Source organism: Festucalex cinctus, chromosome 1 (genome assembly GCF_051991245.1).
Source record: "Festucalex cinctus isolate MCC-2025b chromosome 1, RoL_Fcin_1.0, whole genome shotgun sequence".
In the NCBI taxonomy this organism is placed as follows: domain Eukaryota; kingdom Metazoa; phylum Chordata; class Actinopteri; order Syngnathiformes; family Syngnathidae; genus Festucalex; species Festucalex cinctus.
In genome coordinates, this window is record NC_135411.1 from 25,959,583 (window position 1) to 25,978,671 (window position 19,089).

At 36.7% G+C, this 19,089-nt stretch overlaps 2 protein-coding genes across 2 annotated transcripts; one reads left to right on the top strand and one right to left on the bottom strand.

The window, feature by feature from the left end:
- Positions 1-158: 158 nt before the first annotated feature.
- thap4 (THAP domain containing 4) lies at positions 159-2,404 on the top strand. Its single transcript, XM_077525801.1, has 5 exons — positions 159-327; positions 1,010-1,172; positions 1,266-1,375; positions 1,573-1,676; positions 1,758-2,404. Exons 1-5 carry the CDS (start codon positions 303-305, stop codon positions 1,875-1,877), a joined length of 522 nt encoding a protein of 173 aa, XP_077381927.1. The 5' UTR covers positions 159-302; the 3' UTR covers positions 1,878-2,404.
- A 1,062-nt stretch (positions 2,405-3,466) lies between these two features.
- On the bottom strand, positions 3,467-11,970 carry bokb (BCL2 family apoptosis regulator BOK b). Its single transcript, XM_077525802.1, has 5 exons — positions 11,555-11,970; positions 10,215-10,467; positions 9,172-9,300; positions 4,571-4,734; positions 3,467-4,139 (listed from the first exon to the last, which is right to left on the bottom strand). The coding sequence occupies exons 2-5, from the start codon at positions 10,435-10,437 to the stop codon at positions 4,014-4,016; spliced, it is 642 nt and encodes a 213-aa protein (XP_077381928.1). The 5' UTR covers positions 10,438-10,467; positions 11,555-11,970; the 3' UTR covers positions 3,467-4,013.
- Between the last annotated feature and the right edge of the window lie 7,119 nt (positions 11,971-19,089).

A 19,089-nucleotide genomic window follows, 5' to 3' on the forward strand; every position in this document is an offset into this window, starting at 1 on the left:
GGGACTGTTCCTTCTGAATTGCATGCACAGGTTACAATATATATTCTTTAACATGTGTTGTATAAAATAAAAAAAAAGTACATCAACAACGTTGCGCACAGGAATGCATAAAGTAAAGGGATCAGTTTTAAAAATTAGATATACAGTAATTGCATTACAGTCCAAACTACATTTCCCAGAATGCCCTAGCGTATCAGGGGCGGGTGTCCGTGAGGTCAACAGCACAGTCGTTGAAATTTTTGTTAGCCCGTCTACCGTCTCTGGCCTTATTTCACTTAAACCGGCTTCAATTTATTCTCATAATGGCTTGTCCTGTACACCAAGCAGGTAGGACGTTTAACACTTCGTTATAAATGCAATTCATTAAATGATCGTAAAGAAAAATGTAGTACAATCAGTGGTCACAGGACTGTGGAGTGGTTCCTGATTTATGATGTGCCTAAGGTATGAAATGGGTGAAATGTGACTTTATTTTCATTAATTTTTTTGTAGTCGTTAAATCCAAACCCGTGTTGAAGCTGCTTAGAAAAGTCCAGTATTTCAACTAGCGTCCCCGATGACGCAATTTAAGTTTGTCTTACTCGAGCTGTCTAGAATCTCATTTTAAATGTGTTCGGCGTCATTCGAGTCCGTTTCTAAGGGTGAAAATTGTGATGTTTATATGGGAAAATATTCCAAAAGTCACCTCGTCTGTCAGGTCAGCGCAACCTGTCTTCTTCGGGAGGGTGGCTTGCGGAATTCTGATGAGGGCGCTGCCATCTGCTGGAAAACAGGAGCATTGCATTCATCGCTGTAGACCTCTGAGTTCTTTATTTGATTAAATCCACAAATTATGTGATAAATTTTTGAAACTTGAGATAAAATGCTTGGTTATCATATAGCTTATCTTTTATCTATATCACTTTTGTTAAAAACAAAACAGATCATAGTAATGAAATCATCCTAACATTCCTTTTTTTTTACATTTTTTTCCAATTTCTTTCCCCCAACCTGTTGTTTGCTGTGTTAGCGGTCACAGCGGAGATGAACCCTGCCATCCTGCCACTTGATTGGCTCCTGGGTACCTGGCAGTCTGATGAACCAGGGGAGGGCTGCTTTCCCACCATCAAACCTTTCCGCTACTTGGAGACGCTTCAATTCAGCCACGTCGGGCAGCCCGTGGTCAACTTCGCGTCGGTTCTCCAACGGCTACTTCAACAATTATGAGATGGAACCACTCACCGGCGGTGACTTATTTCTCCTCTTTTGGTGTTGTTTTATTCTAGGTTCAATGCCTTCCACGCAGACTCCAAGAAGCCACTGCACCGAGAGTGCGGCTTCATCCGGATGCAGCCGGGAACCAACAAAGTGGCTTTAATTGTGGCGCAGAACTCAGGTGACTCTGTTTTTGATTACAAGAATGCACTCCTTGGCCATCAGGGGGCAGTATAATGCAGCCATAGATAGAGCTCATTAAGATTTGATGGTGGAAGACAAATACAACAGTTTCAACTAAGCTTCATTTTTCTTTGCCTTGTATTTAGTTTTACCGTAAATTCCTGATGGGAAACAAACAAAATGTCTGTCTGGCAGGTGTGGTGGAAGTTGAGGAGGGTGAGCTTACGGGCCAGCAACTGAACCTGCGCAGCCACTCCATCGCCAGAATTTCATTCGCCAAGGAGCCTCACGTAAAGGAGGTACTAAACCTATACACTGCATTCTCATCTTTAAAGCTTTTGTGTTGTTAACTCAGCTGTCCAAATGTCTGTTTCTTCCAGATTTCACGAATGTTTCAGCTCCGCGCAGACGGGAAATTGGAGCAGAGGGTTTCCATGGCAACAGACACCCAGCCACTGATGGAGCACTTGCGCATCACTTACGTCCGACGCTCGTCTTGAAGCCAAGAAAGGTTGAATGATGATTCAGAGGAAGTCCTGCTTATGGTGTGTGGTATTTTTTTTAACGAGTGAGATTTTTGTTACGTCATCTTTGAAGGAAATGATTGCACTGCTGGGGAGTTTTTGTGCACATTCACAGCAAAAGCACTAATGAATGTGCAGTATCTGGTATTTGTTTATGACTACTGGAAGGGGCCTATGTTTTCAACTATAACCAGCAAATTCAGGTTAGTATACCACTTTATTAGCTAACAGATTCCTGATGATGGCATTGATGCATCACTTTGGATTTGAGATCAATACAGTTTTTGAGTAGGAGATAAAGATTAGGTGGTGAGTTGGCTTGCCACCTCAATTTTGACGGAAACAAATGCCAACATGTTGGAAGTCTGACAACTTAAGCATGTTACACTCAGGGTGTACTGTACTTGCGAATGTTGTAAGATGAATATTTGTCATGCGGTGAGTTAACGCTCACAGTGAGTTTCTTAGTTTTATTTCTGTAAATAAATTATTTTGCCATCAAACGCCCTTTGTCAGTCTTTTGTATTTAAATATACAGTGGATGTAATTAACATTGTGCGTTTAGTTTTACTCCAACTGCGGTGTCATTAACAGCTTAAGGGACGCTTGGGGACAACAGAATAATGTGCTGCACACTTGCTAGTTGCTAATGCTAAGCAAGCGAAATGGTGCATTCAGGGTACTTTCACAGCGTAGGAAACTTCGGTTTTCTTCGAGAGCATTTTAAGGGGAGAATAATCGGCTATTTGGCCCAATTGGCCGATGTTTGAAAGTCAATAATCAGCCGATTATAATCAGCGGCCAATGAATTGGTCAGACTCGAGTCTTTTCATTGTTCTTGCATCAGTGTCACTGTTCCAAGGTTATTTTAGTTAACTAAAACTAATGAAAAAATAAAATTAAAAAAACAATTTAACAAAATAAAATAAAAATGCTTTCTAAAAAAACCAAAAACTAACTGAAACTACATTTTGTTTACAAAACTAACGAACTATAATTATAGCAAAAATTTCCTTCATTTTCGTCTTTGGTAATTAATTTAATGCATGAGCCTTTTGGGGATGATTTTAAATGTAATTTTAAATATATTTATTTTGCTTCCATGGTGTTTTTTAAATATTGCACACAAGTAATACACATTTTAAAAAAAATAATAATACTGGAACTAACAAAACATTTATTAAATAACTAAAACTAATAAGTAACAGAAGAACCTTGAAAACTAATAAAAACTAACTTTAAAAAAAAAAAAAAAAAAACCTCAATCAAAACTAACTAAAATGAACAATTCCCAAACTAAAATACCCCTGCACTGTTCCACTTATTTCTTCTGATAAATGGTTGTTTTCTTCACTTTTTAGCCAGAAACTGGTTTGTTCTACTGCTGATACTAAAGAGCGGAAAAAGCTACAAATGTCGTTTTCTGGCGAAAGAGTCCACTTGTATCAGTGCTTTTCTTGTCATATAACAAAATATGGACGAGCACTTTGAGAAAATAGAGGGAATGTGAAACTAGGGTTTTCTTTCACTGGGATTTCTTTAAGAATAATAGAAAAGTAAACAAATTATTTGCAAGATTTTGCCATTTATTGCAGAAAAACATTCTCGCACATAAATGAACATTTCCAAAGAGCAAAAAACCCACCAAGCATGTCACGCCATCATTCAGAAGAGATTCTCTTGCACCCGTTTTCCTTGATACTGCAATGGCTTCAATTGTTTCAAAAATAAAAATCATAAATAATCTCTGTACATGTTTAAAAGTCAGGAAAATGCCATGAACACGTGGGCCTGCGTGAAGTCCTCGAATTCGGCCCTAAAATAAGCAACCCAGCTTTCGTAGTGCCACGAAATCCGCACTTTAGATCAAAAAGGACCTAAAATGTTTGCATGAAAGCAATCCGACAGAAGCGGGGAGTCATCATATTGCAGTTCTCTTTGCCCGCTCACCTGCACTGTCTTGCGACTAGACTCTGGACGAAGCCCAATCCCGTGTGACAAAAGAGAACCACGCTGAGGAAACATTGGTCGATGGCCACCCAGCAGAAGTCCGATCTGAGCCCGGCGGACTCGAGCAAGAAGCGTGATGGGTCCCCGCGATCGGGCCGGCGGTCACGCTTCCTTCATGATGTAAACGTACATGGTCGTCAGGAAGTAGCGCAGGGAAACCAGGGCGGAGGACAGCCAGCGGTGTTCGGGGAAGAGGTCCTTCTTCACCACACAGTTGGTCAGTTCCATCTGCAAGGGGGCACAACAGAAAAGATTCAGATTTGCTAACGAAAATACAAAAACAAGAAATGGGCAGACTTCGATAACATGACATAACATATGTACTCATCCACATGCTCCGATACTATGACATAGATACAACTTCGCCAGCATAACATACTTTTTGGGTCGTATCCATATCATCATCGTATCTAAACTTAAAGAACAAGATGTGCAAATCTAAGCGCAAACAGAAATGTTTACAGTCAAACCTGTAAAGGCCTGCTGCCTGTAAAGGGGAATTACAACAATGAGCAAGCAGCCCTCTAATCTATTGTACCATATATTATTGTGTGGGGACTTGTGGCATACTATACTACAGTATATGAAAACATACCGTTCCAGAAAAATGCAGAATAAACTAAAGGTGCGATGGTAAAACAGCGTCGCCGTCGACTCACCCATCCTCCCCGTCTCTTAAGCCACTGAGCGAGGTACTTGCGGACAAACTGGCCCAGACTGTCCACGATGATGTGAACCGTGCCGGCGTGCCCTTGCCTCACGCAGTCCACGGCCAGGGCGCCGGCCACTGCGTACATGGACGCCACCTTGCCCCACGTGATGCCTGCAGCGTTTATAAAAAAAATAAAATAAAATAAAAATAATAGAAAAAAAAACACTTTAGTGTCTGCTCGATTTCAATTACAAGTCTAAACACAATCTGTGGTTACTCTCTGGCTCTATGATGACCATTTGCATTGTGGGAATTTAGCATTCATACAAAGAAACCGTGATGACATCATTACATAGAATGTAAAGAATGCAACCGTTATTGACACATTTTGACCCTTCACTTCAATGGAGCGTGAGCTGCTCCGTCTGATGTGCACACCTTAGCCACCTGGGGGCAGTATAATACATATGGTTATATATGGAACTCCTCAGTAAATTGCAGTAATATTAGTCTTTCTTAGCAGAGGATAAAGAATATATGCCTGTACTGTTATATTAACAATGTGCAATTGCACGTTAAATGAAATATACAGCAATAACAAATGAATGTAAAAAAAAAAAAAAAGTGTTCATATTTGTATCGTGGTTAAAAAAAAAAAAAGGGGGGGGGGGAGGGGGGGTGATGTTGTACTATGTTACCGGTTCACTCATTTTTTCCAAAGTAAAAACAGATGTTTGCAAATGTCTTATTTTGATTTAACACACTTCTTTCATGAAGGACTACACAAATCAGTAAACAATTACTGTTGATATTCTGAAATCAGAGAATTTGGACAATTTTAAATATAAAAATGGCTCCAAACGATTAGTCAATTGTTAATAGTTTGATAATCAATTAATTAAATACTGTACTCACTGTATATATTACCCATCTACGTGTTGCTCCAAAAATCCATTTCTTAAAAAATCAATTTCTAAAATCCATTTATTTATTTATTTTTACACCACCATATAGATGCTATTTGTTAGCCTGTTTATGGTGTTTTGTATTGTTTGTTAGCATTAAGCTAAAAAGACAGATATAGAGGAAACCCTGTTTTTTTTGTTTTGTTTTTTAATATATGTGAAATTATACTCTATATATAAATATAAATAAATAAATAAATAAAATTTAAAAAATCCATGCCCTTCATGATTTCATACACGCCTTGGCCACCAGGCGGCAGCCTGATTTTTTATTTGCCGCCGGCATCTGGATCTCCTTAAATTCAACTCATGTACCTAATCAAATGTCCAGTTCCTGTTTTAGTCATCACACTGGTTAAATCAAAGTGCTTGTTTAGTGTTTAATAAAACACCATCCCACATTGGACTTTGGTCTGGTAATTATACTGTACAACGTGTCCACACATTGGAACTGATAAGAGATTACTCAGAGTGACAACAATAAAACATGACATAGAAAACGGGGTTGATTCCAATATACAGAACGTAAACAAACGCCTGTTAAAAGTCACTTGTAGATGCAGTTAGCTGGTTATTGTTAGCAGCCACAGAGCCGACATTAACCTCCTTCTTCAGGGTGCGCTTGCATCATCATCTCCTGATGCTGACCCACATCGGCTATCTTTAAACGGGACGGCGCCCTGAGCACCGACGCGAGGCGAGCTTAAACGAGATAAGCGTCCGCAGAAAGTGTCAGAGCACACAGAAGCCGGCCCAGAATAGAGAGGAGATTGTCGGGGATAAAGCCAGCCGGGCGGAAAGGAGATAGTCGCAGGGAAGGAACGGCCCAGGCAGGAAACCGCAGGCTGCTTTTGGAATATTACTGTACCTCCTTATTTACAAGACTTGTAATATTTGATGCATTAGGTTTTGTGTATCATTAGTGAATTACAGTATCTAATCATTTTTGGCCGTTTGTACCCATTTATCACATTCGATATTTGTTGAGTTATAGTCAATAATAGACAATAAAATATTTTTTTTAATTTTAAATTATAAAGGTTATATTTGTTTTATATGAATAATGCAATACTTATTTAAGGATTTCATTCTAATAATTGGTTGACACATTATAATGAATAACCCGAAGCTAAACCATATTAACCACATTTGAAAGTTTATTTGATTACATAATTGGTTAATAAACTGTACTATAATTAAATTTATACAATAAATAATATTATCCTACAATTGGTTCCTCTTTTCTCATTCACGTTTAAATGATTTACTGTACATGCTAAAATTAAAGAATATATTAATACATTTCGATTTTATTCGTAACAAATTATACCTTATTTATTTATTTTTACATCATTTCCAAATGTCCTGGCCATGACCTGAACAGTATACTGTATATGGTCCTAGTAACCCATGTAGCAGTCAGTGAAACTAATCGATGGACTTTAGAGAACTTTTTGTGGAGCTCAAACTCGTGACAAGCGAGACAAAATGTTATGGAACTAACCCAGAACAAATCAAGCGTATGAGTAGTTTTTTTTTTTTTTTTTCCCCCCTTCTATTTTTAGCCAGATCTCAAAGGCTCCCAGAAGTTCAGCAAGCTTGTCGGAGGAATCCCATCCTCCCAAAATGTGCACATCCTTGCGTTCACCTCCCAAAAAGGCAAAGAAGCGCAAATGTATTTAAAAAAAAGTTTCCTGGCAAACGGACAAGGTCAATAATACAATGGGAGCTGGCATGATTGGACTGGATCACCAAATAAAATATGTAAAATCATGTGTGGTTTTGTAACTTGGACAATTATGTCTGGTTGCCATGATTCAATGTGACAAAAATATCACGCCGCCATTAAGAAGCACAAGATGGTGTTATAAAGAATAGGAGGATTTTGGTGCAATGAAAAGAAAAATAAATGTACAATATAACTGGATTAAACATTTAAAAATGAAATAACTTAACCCTAAAAATATACAAGTTTATACAATTTTTTAAAAAACTTTTAATCTGGAAAATGTTGTTGCTATGTGAAAGTAGTTCTACATGTAAAATTTTTGTTCTATAATGTTCTGAATTCTACCACAAAAAAAATAGTCTCTTTCTAGAAAACACTAATTTATTCTTGTAAAGTATAATTTTTACCTTGAAGATAGCCCATTTTCTCAAAAATATACAACTTTATTTTTTGAAAATGTACGTTATTCTTGTAATAATTCAATTTTAATCTAAAAAAATATGACAATCTCAAAATTGAACTTTTTCTGATAAGCATATACCTTTATTAAAATAAAATCACTTTTATTGCAATGATAATAATCTCGTGAAACATTTATTTTTTTAGAAATATGACCTTATTCTTGGAAAAATTTCTGATTTTAATCTAAAAAAAAACGTCTTATCTTGAAAATGTAACCTTTGTCTTGAAAATATATTTTTCTTAAAAAAAAATCTCTTAATTTTTGTAATGTAACTTTATTGTTGAAAATACGCCACACATCATGAGAAACAAAAAAAATACATATATTTTTAAAATATACAACTTTATTCATGTAATCTGATTTTAATCTAAAAATGTCTAATCTTGAAAATGCAACATTTTTTCTTGGCCAATTACATTCTTGGCGAATGGCATTTAAAAAAAAAAAAAGAAAAGTGAAAGAAATATTTGACTTTAGTCTGTAGGTTTATGGCTTTTAGCCTAGAAAATATTTTTCTTTAAAATAATCTCACTTTTTTCTTGTAATGTTACAACTTTACACTCAAAAATGTACAATATAACTGTTGCAAATCCAGATTTTAATAAAAAAAAATATCTTCTTTACACTATACAACTTCATTGTAATATTACAACAAATAAAAAAAAACCTTTCATTTCATAATATAGGACTTATTCTTATAAGATTGCGACTATAGTACAATTGATTTTTTTTTCGTTTAGCTTTCAACATGTGTTCATGAGGTTTCATAAAGATGACAATTATGTCACATAACATAGCCATATTGTATTTCATGCAAATTTTCCTCCCAAATCCTCACCTTTTGCATTTACTGATCTAGTTGGTGTTTGTTTTGTACGAGACAGACGTTGATTAGGTGCACTGGAATACACTTGAAGGGGTGCGGCCTTTTCAAAAAGTGCATTTTTGAGGCCAACGCTGGAAGGCATTCCATGCGTCCAATGTGGGTTGGGCTCAACACGTCAAGACAAGACAGACGTGCGCTCATTCTTAAAACACACATGCGCACACAAACAAACTTTTCTAAGTATTAGACGGATACTTGATGCAACTAAATTTTGTCAAGTAAGTCCTTTTTTAAAGAATCAAACAAATGTGTATTATGTAACTAGCTATACAGTATATTTTGAAGATTTTTAATACATTATTTTTATGTATTTTTTCATTAAATGACACAAGACTTAAGTGTTAATCTTTTGCAGAATAAAGTCATAATGTTACTTAAATTTTGAGATTTTTTTTTTAATATGCATTTTGCCTTTTTTTTTTTCAAAATTAAAATTGTAACATGAAAATGAAACTGAATGTTTTTTGTTTTTTTTTAATTAAAAAATGTTACAATTTTTTATATTGCGTCACATTACAAGAACAAAAGCTGCTGTCCATGTCCACAAGTATTGATGTCATCATACCTGTGGAGAAGATCTCGGTGGCGACGCCGATGAAGGCATCGGAAACCATGTTCTCCATGGCAACTGAAATGTTGAGCTGGCGGGCCACATTCCTGTATAGGCTGGGAAGGATGCGCTCCAGCTCGTCACCTAAGTAGCGTGCAAAAAAAAAAAAAAAAAACATTAAAAAAATTATCTCATTGCAAAATAATTGCATTCATGTCACTAATGATGCATGCAGAAAATATTGATTTTTGTGCATAGAAGAAGGTTTTGTTTTTTTGGTAATTTAGAGTTTTGTTCTTTAGGTTTTTTTTTGTGATTTTAAAGAAAAAAAATGTACAGGCTAAAGTCCTAATAGAGGAAAAAAAAGTCATGTAAGATTTAATGTATATGAGTTCTAGTACTAATTTTTTAGAAGTTTTTTTTTCTAAATATAATGCTGCTTATTTTTATTTTTTTTAGACTGAAATTGTAATTTACGAGGGGAGAAAAAAAAAACAACAATGCTCGCGGTTCAGCGCCAGTGGTTTCATCTAGGAGATTTTTCTTTTTCTTTTATAAGTGAGAAGCCAATTTCTGTTTTTCATATTATTGGCTTCCCCTGTGAATGGCTGGGGTCCAATGTATTTTTTAAAGAAAAGTGCTACATTTGACATAATTTTAAAAATATTTATTATATATTACCAAGATTTTTAGTGACTTTTTTCCCCAGATTAAAAGTCATTCAAAGTCTGAAAAACACGAGAATAAAGTCTTCCATTTTTAAGTAAGAAGGGAAAAAAAGAAAAAAAAAAAAAAGACTCATTTTTAAGATGAAAAGTTGTACATGTCCTCCAGTTTAAAGTCTGAATATTATGACAATGAACTAATCAATTTTCAAGTGAATATATTTTCTTTATTTTCTTTCCTCGGGATTCCGACTCCTCAACTTGAGTCATCGGGAGATAACTATTTCTAATCCACTCTATCTTTCCATCTGAGACAAGTTGTTGAATGAGTCACAGTGGCCATTTTTTGCAACATTTGCTAGCGAGGGTGTCACGGGTGTCTCGTGGTCTTACACAGGCAGAGGAGCACAAAGGAGACGTCGGCCAGGGCGGCGCTACAAGGCGTCAGGTTGAGCTCGCTTTTGGACCACGTCAGCCCATTCTGGTTGAGTCGAGACAGGATGAAGTCCCGACACAAAGCCTTGGCCTGCGACACCAGCTGCTTGTCGCTCAGGGATCGGTCAAACACCTCCAGGACCTCGGCGGCAAACGCCGTCGACTTGCGAAGAACCTCCATCACCTCCTTCGGGAACCGATCTCAAATCAGCTGTCACAAGAAGATGGAAATGACTTCAAAATTGCAGATGAGTTGAGGATACTAGTCACCGTTCTTAGAATCACAACGGAGAATCTCCCGTTAACATCACACTCCACTCTTTATTTTTAGTAGAAGAGTATGACCAGCAACTTACATAAGAAAAAGCCGGAGGCGTTATTATTTTGTGGGCATCAGCAAGATAATGCTACTCTTGCTTGTCTTGCATTATGCAACCACGTGCAAATACAACACAAGACAGCCGGGTGGGTCTTTTTGTTGGAAATCAATAAAATAATAATAATAATAATAATAATAAAAAATTAAAAAAAAAAAAATATAATTAATTTTTAAAAATTATATATATAAAATATACATATAGAAAAATATTCTAATAAATATATTATAGTAAATAATAAAATGAAAAAATAAAATAAGTGTTATCAAAAATCTATAGACATTTAAAATTAATCCAACATTTATTAATAAACAATAGACATTTATAGATAGATCAATTTGAAAAATATAAAATCAAATGCAACTACATTAAAAGCAAAATAATGAATTTAATAATAAAAAATTCTAAGCAACAGAAAATATTCATTATGAATAACTAATGCAGAAACAAATTGTGTTAATACAAAATAAAAATGTGATGAAATAAATTTGACAAAATAAAAACAAACAAATGCAAATATAAACAATATTAAAAATAAAATATATATAAAATAAAACTACATAAAAATAAATTAAATCAAAAACAAATAAGCCATATAATAATCCAATATAGTGAAGACATTTAAAAATATACTACTAAAACAAAACGAACTAAAAACAATAAAACAAAAATAAATAAAACAAGAATACATATTTAAAATCACGTCATAATAAAATAAAAATATGAATAAAATTACAAATAAATGAAGAATATATACCAGTAAACACACATGCATAGAAATAGTACACCTACACAAGTCACATTTTCTAACTATATGACTATCAAGCAGCACACATGTAAGAAGCGTGTTGCATGTGAAGAAAAGCTAAGCGAGCAGCACGCGTTTAGCATTTTATTTATTTATTTATTTAATGTTCTTACCTTGCTCATAACTTCCCCACTTCCACGTCCTCGTCCACGACCTCAACCTCAACCTCGTCTACTACCTCAACCTCGTCCACTCGAAATGGATTTTAGCAGTCCCAATTTCCAAAAGTGGGGAAATCCCGTCACAAACAACCGCGAAGCCAGAACACGACTTGTGTTGCTGCTGCTACTGTTGTTGTTGCTTCTGCTTGGCTGCTCATTGCCGCACGTTCATCACGCGAGCCAAAGCGCTTCCGCCTCTCAACAAGAAAGAAGAAAGGCAAAGGAGGAAAAAAAAAGAAGACGCCTCAAGTTAAATTGGCGTCGCTCGCTCCACCACTACCTGTTGTTCCACCTGGGTGCGCTCCATTCACTGACTGGAAACGGCCCGGGGGACCGGTCGGGCGGCCCCTCCCACAAACGAGCACACCCTCGAGAGAGCCGGCTTTTTAGATTTTTTTTAAACCTCAATTTTATTTAATACAAATAAAAAAAACACAAAACAAAGTAAAACAAAACAGTCGTAATCCTCGGAATACATTTTGTTATATTTTACATTTTGGTTTACGTAACCACTCGCTGCCACAGGATATTCCAAATATGGTCCGAACCACGTTTTAATCCACCTCAGTCAAGTGGCTACATTTATCTTGCCTTGGATAGACGTCGAATCTGTACGTAAATCTCTCCCCTAACACGTTCGTAAAGTCACATTTACAGTCGGTATTTTTTTTGTACGAGAAACATTTCTATGCCATGCATATGAAAAAAAGCGGAAGTAGTTGGTAGATAGTGATGTTCCGTTCGTAACACCAAAAACGTCGTATGTAAAGGTCATAGTATCATAGTAAACGCAGCACATCATGTTCTCAAGACGGTTTTCAATCTACCTATATATATATATGTATATATATATATATATATATATATATATATATATATATATATATATATATATATATATATATATATATATATATATATATATATATATATATATATATATATACATATATATATATATATATACATATACATATATATATATATATATATATATATGTCAGGTTAATTGGTTGAATGGGTTATGGTTTCAAAGATTGAGTTAGAGGTTCAAATTAGGATTTTAAAACAGTGTTATAGTTTCAAATCTTGGTGAAGGATTCAAAAGTGTGTTTCAACCCGTGGTTAATTAATTTCAATTCAGGATTAGGGTATCAAATTGGGGTGTCGAGACAGGATTGCAAATCGGGTTAAGGGTTCAAAGCACGGACAGGGTTATAGTTGTAAATTAGGGCCAGACAAATCGGTTTCATATTATGGTTTCCAGACAGGTTTAGGTTTACAAATGGCTTTCTTGCCAAGGTTAGGACCTCAAATTAGGGATTCAACATAGATTTCATAGTGTAAATAAATAATAGTGACCTGTTCATGTGGAATTAAATCATGCATCACTTTGCGCGAAATCGAGGTGTCTTTTTAAATTTGTCCACTTGGTGTCAGTGTTCCCTTAGTTGCCAACAATACTGTACTGACCAACTACAGTAGTTGGGGGTTGAAGCAAACTAACTAACTAACTAACTAACTAACTAACTAACTAACTAAATAAATAAATAAATAAATAAATAAATAAATAAATACACTTACATTTGATCATACTGTGTTCATTTATTTCAATTTCCTATCATGTGAAGCAAGTTGTGGGAATGCGGACATATGTTATTCTGATTTTTATTCTCCACTATTTTTCGACAACAACTCCCACATAATACTTTATTAAGTTACACTGTTCAAATTTCAACTAGCTTAAAAAATTCACACCTCCCGGGGGTATTGTCTCTGATTCCACATCACTTACAGTATTTGCACAATTTAACGTTTAATATAAAGTTTTCCCCATTCAATTTAACTGGGACAGACATTGAACTTTTTCTAAGTGTCACTTTTCACGCCCACTTCCATACATATAACTTATCATCATTACCAAGTGTCTGACACTGCTCGGTGGCACAGTTGGTAAAGGCCATTACCCAGTAACTAGGATGTCATAATTTCAGAATTTATCTCTCAATTTACTTCATAAGCATTCCACATGCATTCAAAATATTAATATTCAGCTTTCAGCATTTCCACGCAATTTTTTGAGAAAGTGAATTCCCCCCCGCCAAAAAAAAGTCGGCAATCATAAGTGTTTCACCTGTTCAATATTTACAGTAGCTAATACTTCCCTCCTAGAATCGGCTAAAGCTTCCCTATGTAGCAATTTGCTCAAAAAACATCTTTACAATAGCCTTTATATTTCATCATTTATTATAACTCAAACATCGTCTAATTAGCAGAATAACACCTAACTGTTCACACTGCAGGTACTGCAAGCCTCTAGCCAATAGTTTTAAAACTGGATTCGGGTTTGAATTTCCCGCCCAGTCTGCGGATGTGACGTCATGTGCACAATGTGAACATGGGACGTCGTTTAAAAAAAAAATGAGTGTGCAGTTTCATTTTTCAGCCACAGGTGGTAGTAGTGATTCAAAAATCAATTTTCTGCATTGGGTAACTTTAAGAAAAAGAAAAAGAAAAAGAAAAAACATGTTTAATATGCATCATTGTTAGCCCTGATACCTTTCATAGTAGATCAAAACACCCCACATCACAGCAAGATAATTGCTGAAGATAATCTTATAGCGACATCATATAATTATAATTGGGCCTTCAATGACTGGACAGGTAAATTTTCACATTTTCTAATTATTGGTATGTGTGTAGCCCGCTTAATTAACTATTGTTCTGTTCCACGTCACAATCACTAAATTCCTGGCTCGCCCCAGGTTTGCATTCGTTACATGCAAAAGGACTTTTTTAATCGTGGATGTTGAACATTGTTGGCACGGAAGCATATGAGGGAGAAAATCCAATTTAATTCAATAAGAAAAACTTTATTAGTCCCTGAGGGGTGGGGGAAATTTGAGACACATAGAGCAGCAAGTAAAAAATACCATCCATCCATCCATTTTCTTGACCGCTTATTCCTCACAAGGGTCGCGGGGGCTGCTGGCGCCTATCTCAGCTGGCTCTGGGCAGTAGGCAGGGGACACCCTGGACTGGTTGCCAACCAATCGCAGGGCACACAGAGACGAACAACCATCCACACTCACACGCACACGCACACCTAGGGACAATTCGGAGAGCCCAATTAACCTGCCATGCATGTGTTTGGAATGTGGGAGGAGACCGGAGTACCCGGAGAAGACCCACGCGGGCACGGGGAGAACATGCAAACTCCACCCAGGAAGGTCCGAGCCTGGACTCGAACCGGAGACCTCAGAACTGGGAAGCAGACGTGCTAACCACTCGACTACCGTGCCGCCCTGTAAAAAATACCAAACAGTATAAATAATGTAATAAAAAAAATATATATAATAAAGGGAAAATAAAGGAAAAGGAAAAGAGCGACAGAGAGGGAGAGAGAGAGAGAGAGAGAGAAATACTAATACTAACTTTTAACAAACCACTGACCACCACATAATCGCTCAGGATATTTTTGAGAGATACATCATGCTCATTTTAATGTGAAGAAATAGAAAAAAAAATATCAGTATATTATGGGTAACCTGGTTAATATTTATGAATGCCGGTTGCAATTGTTTTCCAAGCAGATAGGGAACGGGGAAAAAGAATCACGAACAGCCCACACCAAAGATAACCGGTTAGGATAATATTTTATTTTAAAAACATCCGATAATCTAGCCTTTTTTAAATTTGCTCAAAAGGAGGGGCAAATGCTCACATTTTGGACGATATTGTGTGTCTGTGGGCTCTACATTTACAACTGTCGGTTACAATCGCTTTCCAAGCGGATCGGATCGTACCCTGCTTTATAGTAACACTTGAATTGACTCGTTATTTCAACACACTTCATGTCACCATAGCAACCAAGGTCCTCATGACGTATTATACCAAATACCGTAAGAGGGAATGTGACTTAGTTCCAGATCATACAACATAACTGACAGACTTTAAACGTTCTCCCAAACATAAAATTCTAAACCTTCCAAAGCAAACACCCAATCTTGTTTTCGGTCCACCCAAACAAGGATTCCAACGATGTCAGTGTCACACTGACGGGAATTTATTAGCTCAATGTGACGCATGTTAGGCAATTCTGCTTTCACAAAGCAGGCTATGAATTCATGCGTGTTTTAACAAGATCCATTCTTGAGTTTTTGCAACTCAGGCAGACAGAACTATGCCGTGATTGGTTAATTGAGGACGAGTGGAAAGCCTTTAAGACCTTGGGAATTCTTTGCTAATTCAGTTAAGCAGAAAACTACAGCTGACAAGCAATATTATGCTGTTTTGTCGCATTGTACTTTCTTGACTCGTGTCACAGGACCACGAGGAACAGATAGCTTGTTAAGTTAATAGAGTGGCTGAAAAACAGAACAAAAAAATAATAGTGGTAACCACCTGGAAAGTTGGGGGGAAAATAGTAGGGCCCGACCAATTAATTGGCCTTCATTTTTTCCCTGAAAATGTTATTGAAGAAAAACAAAGTTTCCGGTGCTGTGAAAGTACCCCGAATGCACCATTTTGCTTGCGTAGCATTAGCAACTAGCAAGAGTGTAGCGTATGTTATTCTGGTTATTCTGTTGTTCCTATGCGTCCTTTAAGTTGCTTAATGACTCCGCAGTTAGTAGGAGTTAACTGTAAAACTAAATACACAACGTTAAGAATTACATCCACTGTATATTTCAATACAAAACATGATTTGTTTTTTAAACCATCGCTAGCCTAGCGCTAACAGGAAGTTAGAAAATGCTAACAGGAAGTTAGCATCAACTTCAGGAGTCCATCCATCCATCCATTTTCTTGACCGCTTATTCCTCATAAGGGTCGCGGCGAGTGCTGGAGCCTATCTCAGCTGGCTTTGGGCAGTAGGCGGGGTACACCCTGAACTGGTTGCCAGCCAATCACAGGGCACACAGAGACGAACAACCATCCACACTCACAAGCACACCTAGGGACAATCCGGAGCGCCCAATTAACCTGCCATGCATGTGTTTGGAATGTGGGAGGAGACCGGAGTGCCCGGAGCAGACCCACACAGGCACAGGGAGAACATGCAAACTCCACCCAGGAAGGCCGCAGCCTGGACTCGAACCCGAGTCCTCAGAACTGGGAGGTTGGCGTGGGTTCGCTCCTCCGCCTGGGAGACGCATGTGGCTTACATGAAGTGAGCTTGTGTGTATGTATGAATGAGTGATTAAAAAAAAAAAAAAAAAAAGAACTGGGAGGCGGACGTGCTGACTTCAGGAGTGTTTTTCCTTAAAAAAAAACAAAACGAATATCCACACACAAATTTTGTGGGAACACATAACCACAGATGAGATATCACTATCACATGTCTGTCTTAACAGGGTGAAAAAATCTGAAGGACCATGAAGTTGAAAACTGGCACATTTTAACGTATTCCCCCCGCCCCACACACACACACACACACCCTTCCCCAGGGACATGTACAGTGGTATGCTCCCCCAAAGTTGAAACTGGGCCCCATTAACATACTCAGCAACGAGTTTCACTGAATGCGAGCAGACCCAAAAACTGAACCACAGCCAAGAAAAAGAAAAAAACTTTTTTTGCTGCTGCTAAGCTGCAGCCTGGCATGAATCAAAAGGCAATTAAATCATTAACACTTAATGAATATGAACTTTCAAAAGGTGAACAATCCCTACTTTATTACAGCTAAAAGTTATTTAAGATATGTAGGATCCTTGATGTAATACTGTATAAAGTATAACAGGTATTTATCAACCATTTTGATGCTACATATTAGTTGATAGATGGATGAACTTACTATTTTTATTTATATTGTTAGATGTTCAACTGTTAAATTTCAGGCTTGGGTCCTTGAGACTTTTTTGTGTGTCCTGTTACAATAGACACAACCAACCAATTTCATGTTCATTGGTCAAACTAGTGTTGGGTTGCTAATTAAAAAAATAATAATAATTCATGGCATGACAAAGTGCGAAAATAAGTGTTACTTCTAACCAATGCTATACTAACCTGGTAACTCATTTCTTGGTAGTTTGTACTAGTGCTGTCCTCATTGAACATATATACATATATATATATATATATATATATATATATATATATATATATATATATATATATATATATATATATATATATATATATATATATATATATATATATATATATATATATATATATATATATATATATATATATATGTATATATATATATTAGTGTTGTTAGTGTTGTTCCGATACCGATACTGGTATCGGCAGAGGTGCCGATACTGCATTAAAACAGTGGTATCGGTCTCGGTGACTACTCACAAGTAACATGCCGATACCATTAATTCCAATGCTAATATATAATTTTGGATGCAGCATCTTGCTCATGCATGACATTCACTGGTATGTGATATGTTTACTGCATGCCGATCTAAGATATCCTATTGGCCCTTGAATACTCTGAACCAATAGCAGGACAGCTTTTTCATGTTGAGGATAAAAAAAATAAAAAAAACGTAAGTATCGGTTTGGTATCGGTATCGGCCGATACTGCAAAGCTGGGTATCGGTATCGGTATCGGGGGCTAAAAACGATATTGGAACAACACTAATATATATGTATATTAGAATTGATTCATCTATCGGTTAATCGGTTCATTTTAATTTTTCATTAAAGTGTATTACAAAAGCATTTTCCACCTGATTGCTGTTTATTAACCAGTGATTGGTGTTTAGTTTTTACTGATCACATTCATATAGTGATTTTTCTTCTTTTTTTTTTCTTTTTTTTTAAGGTGGATTGATGTTGTACTATGTTCAGTCATTGTTTTCAGAAGTAAAAACAGGTTTTGGCAAATGTCTTATTTTGATTAAACACAGAAGATAATAAACAAACTGGGTTATTTTTGAGCCAGCCGTTTTAAGGGTGAATGGACAACTCGGCTTTGGTTCATTCCCTTTTGGACCCAGCACTTTGAAGAGTAATTTAGTTGAATCATTTAGGCTCACCAAAACAAATTATACTGACCCCACCCAAGTACATTAACAGAGATCAAAACAATTACACAATTCTGCGAGAAAACCATTTTATGAAGTTGAAACCTTCTCCTGATTTTTTTATATTATTATTTTTTAATCAAACGCAATTTTTTTTCAGCATATGCTTCCATTGACATTGTGATGACTTGCACTTCTGTGCACTATTAGCTGATTTTGGCAAAGGGCGTCCATGTGCGATTGTGTCAAAGAATATAAACAGAGACACACCTCCTACTCTCGCACTCGCGTGCTCAGATTCCATTCGTGCCTGGTGTCGGTGTGTGTGTGTGGGGGGGCAGATTGTAACATACAGGGCGGATGACGGTGTGTGGGGAGCATATCTCCTCGGGGAACTGGTTGGACCAGTGTGGCGGGAGTGGGGGGGAGCTGGTCACCGGGTTGGACGGTCAAGGCGTGAGGATGATAACAACGACCTCCTGTGCACTCCGGTTGCTACTGCTGCTG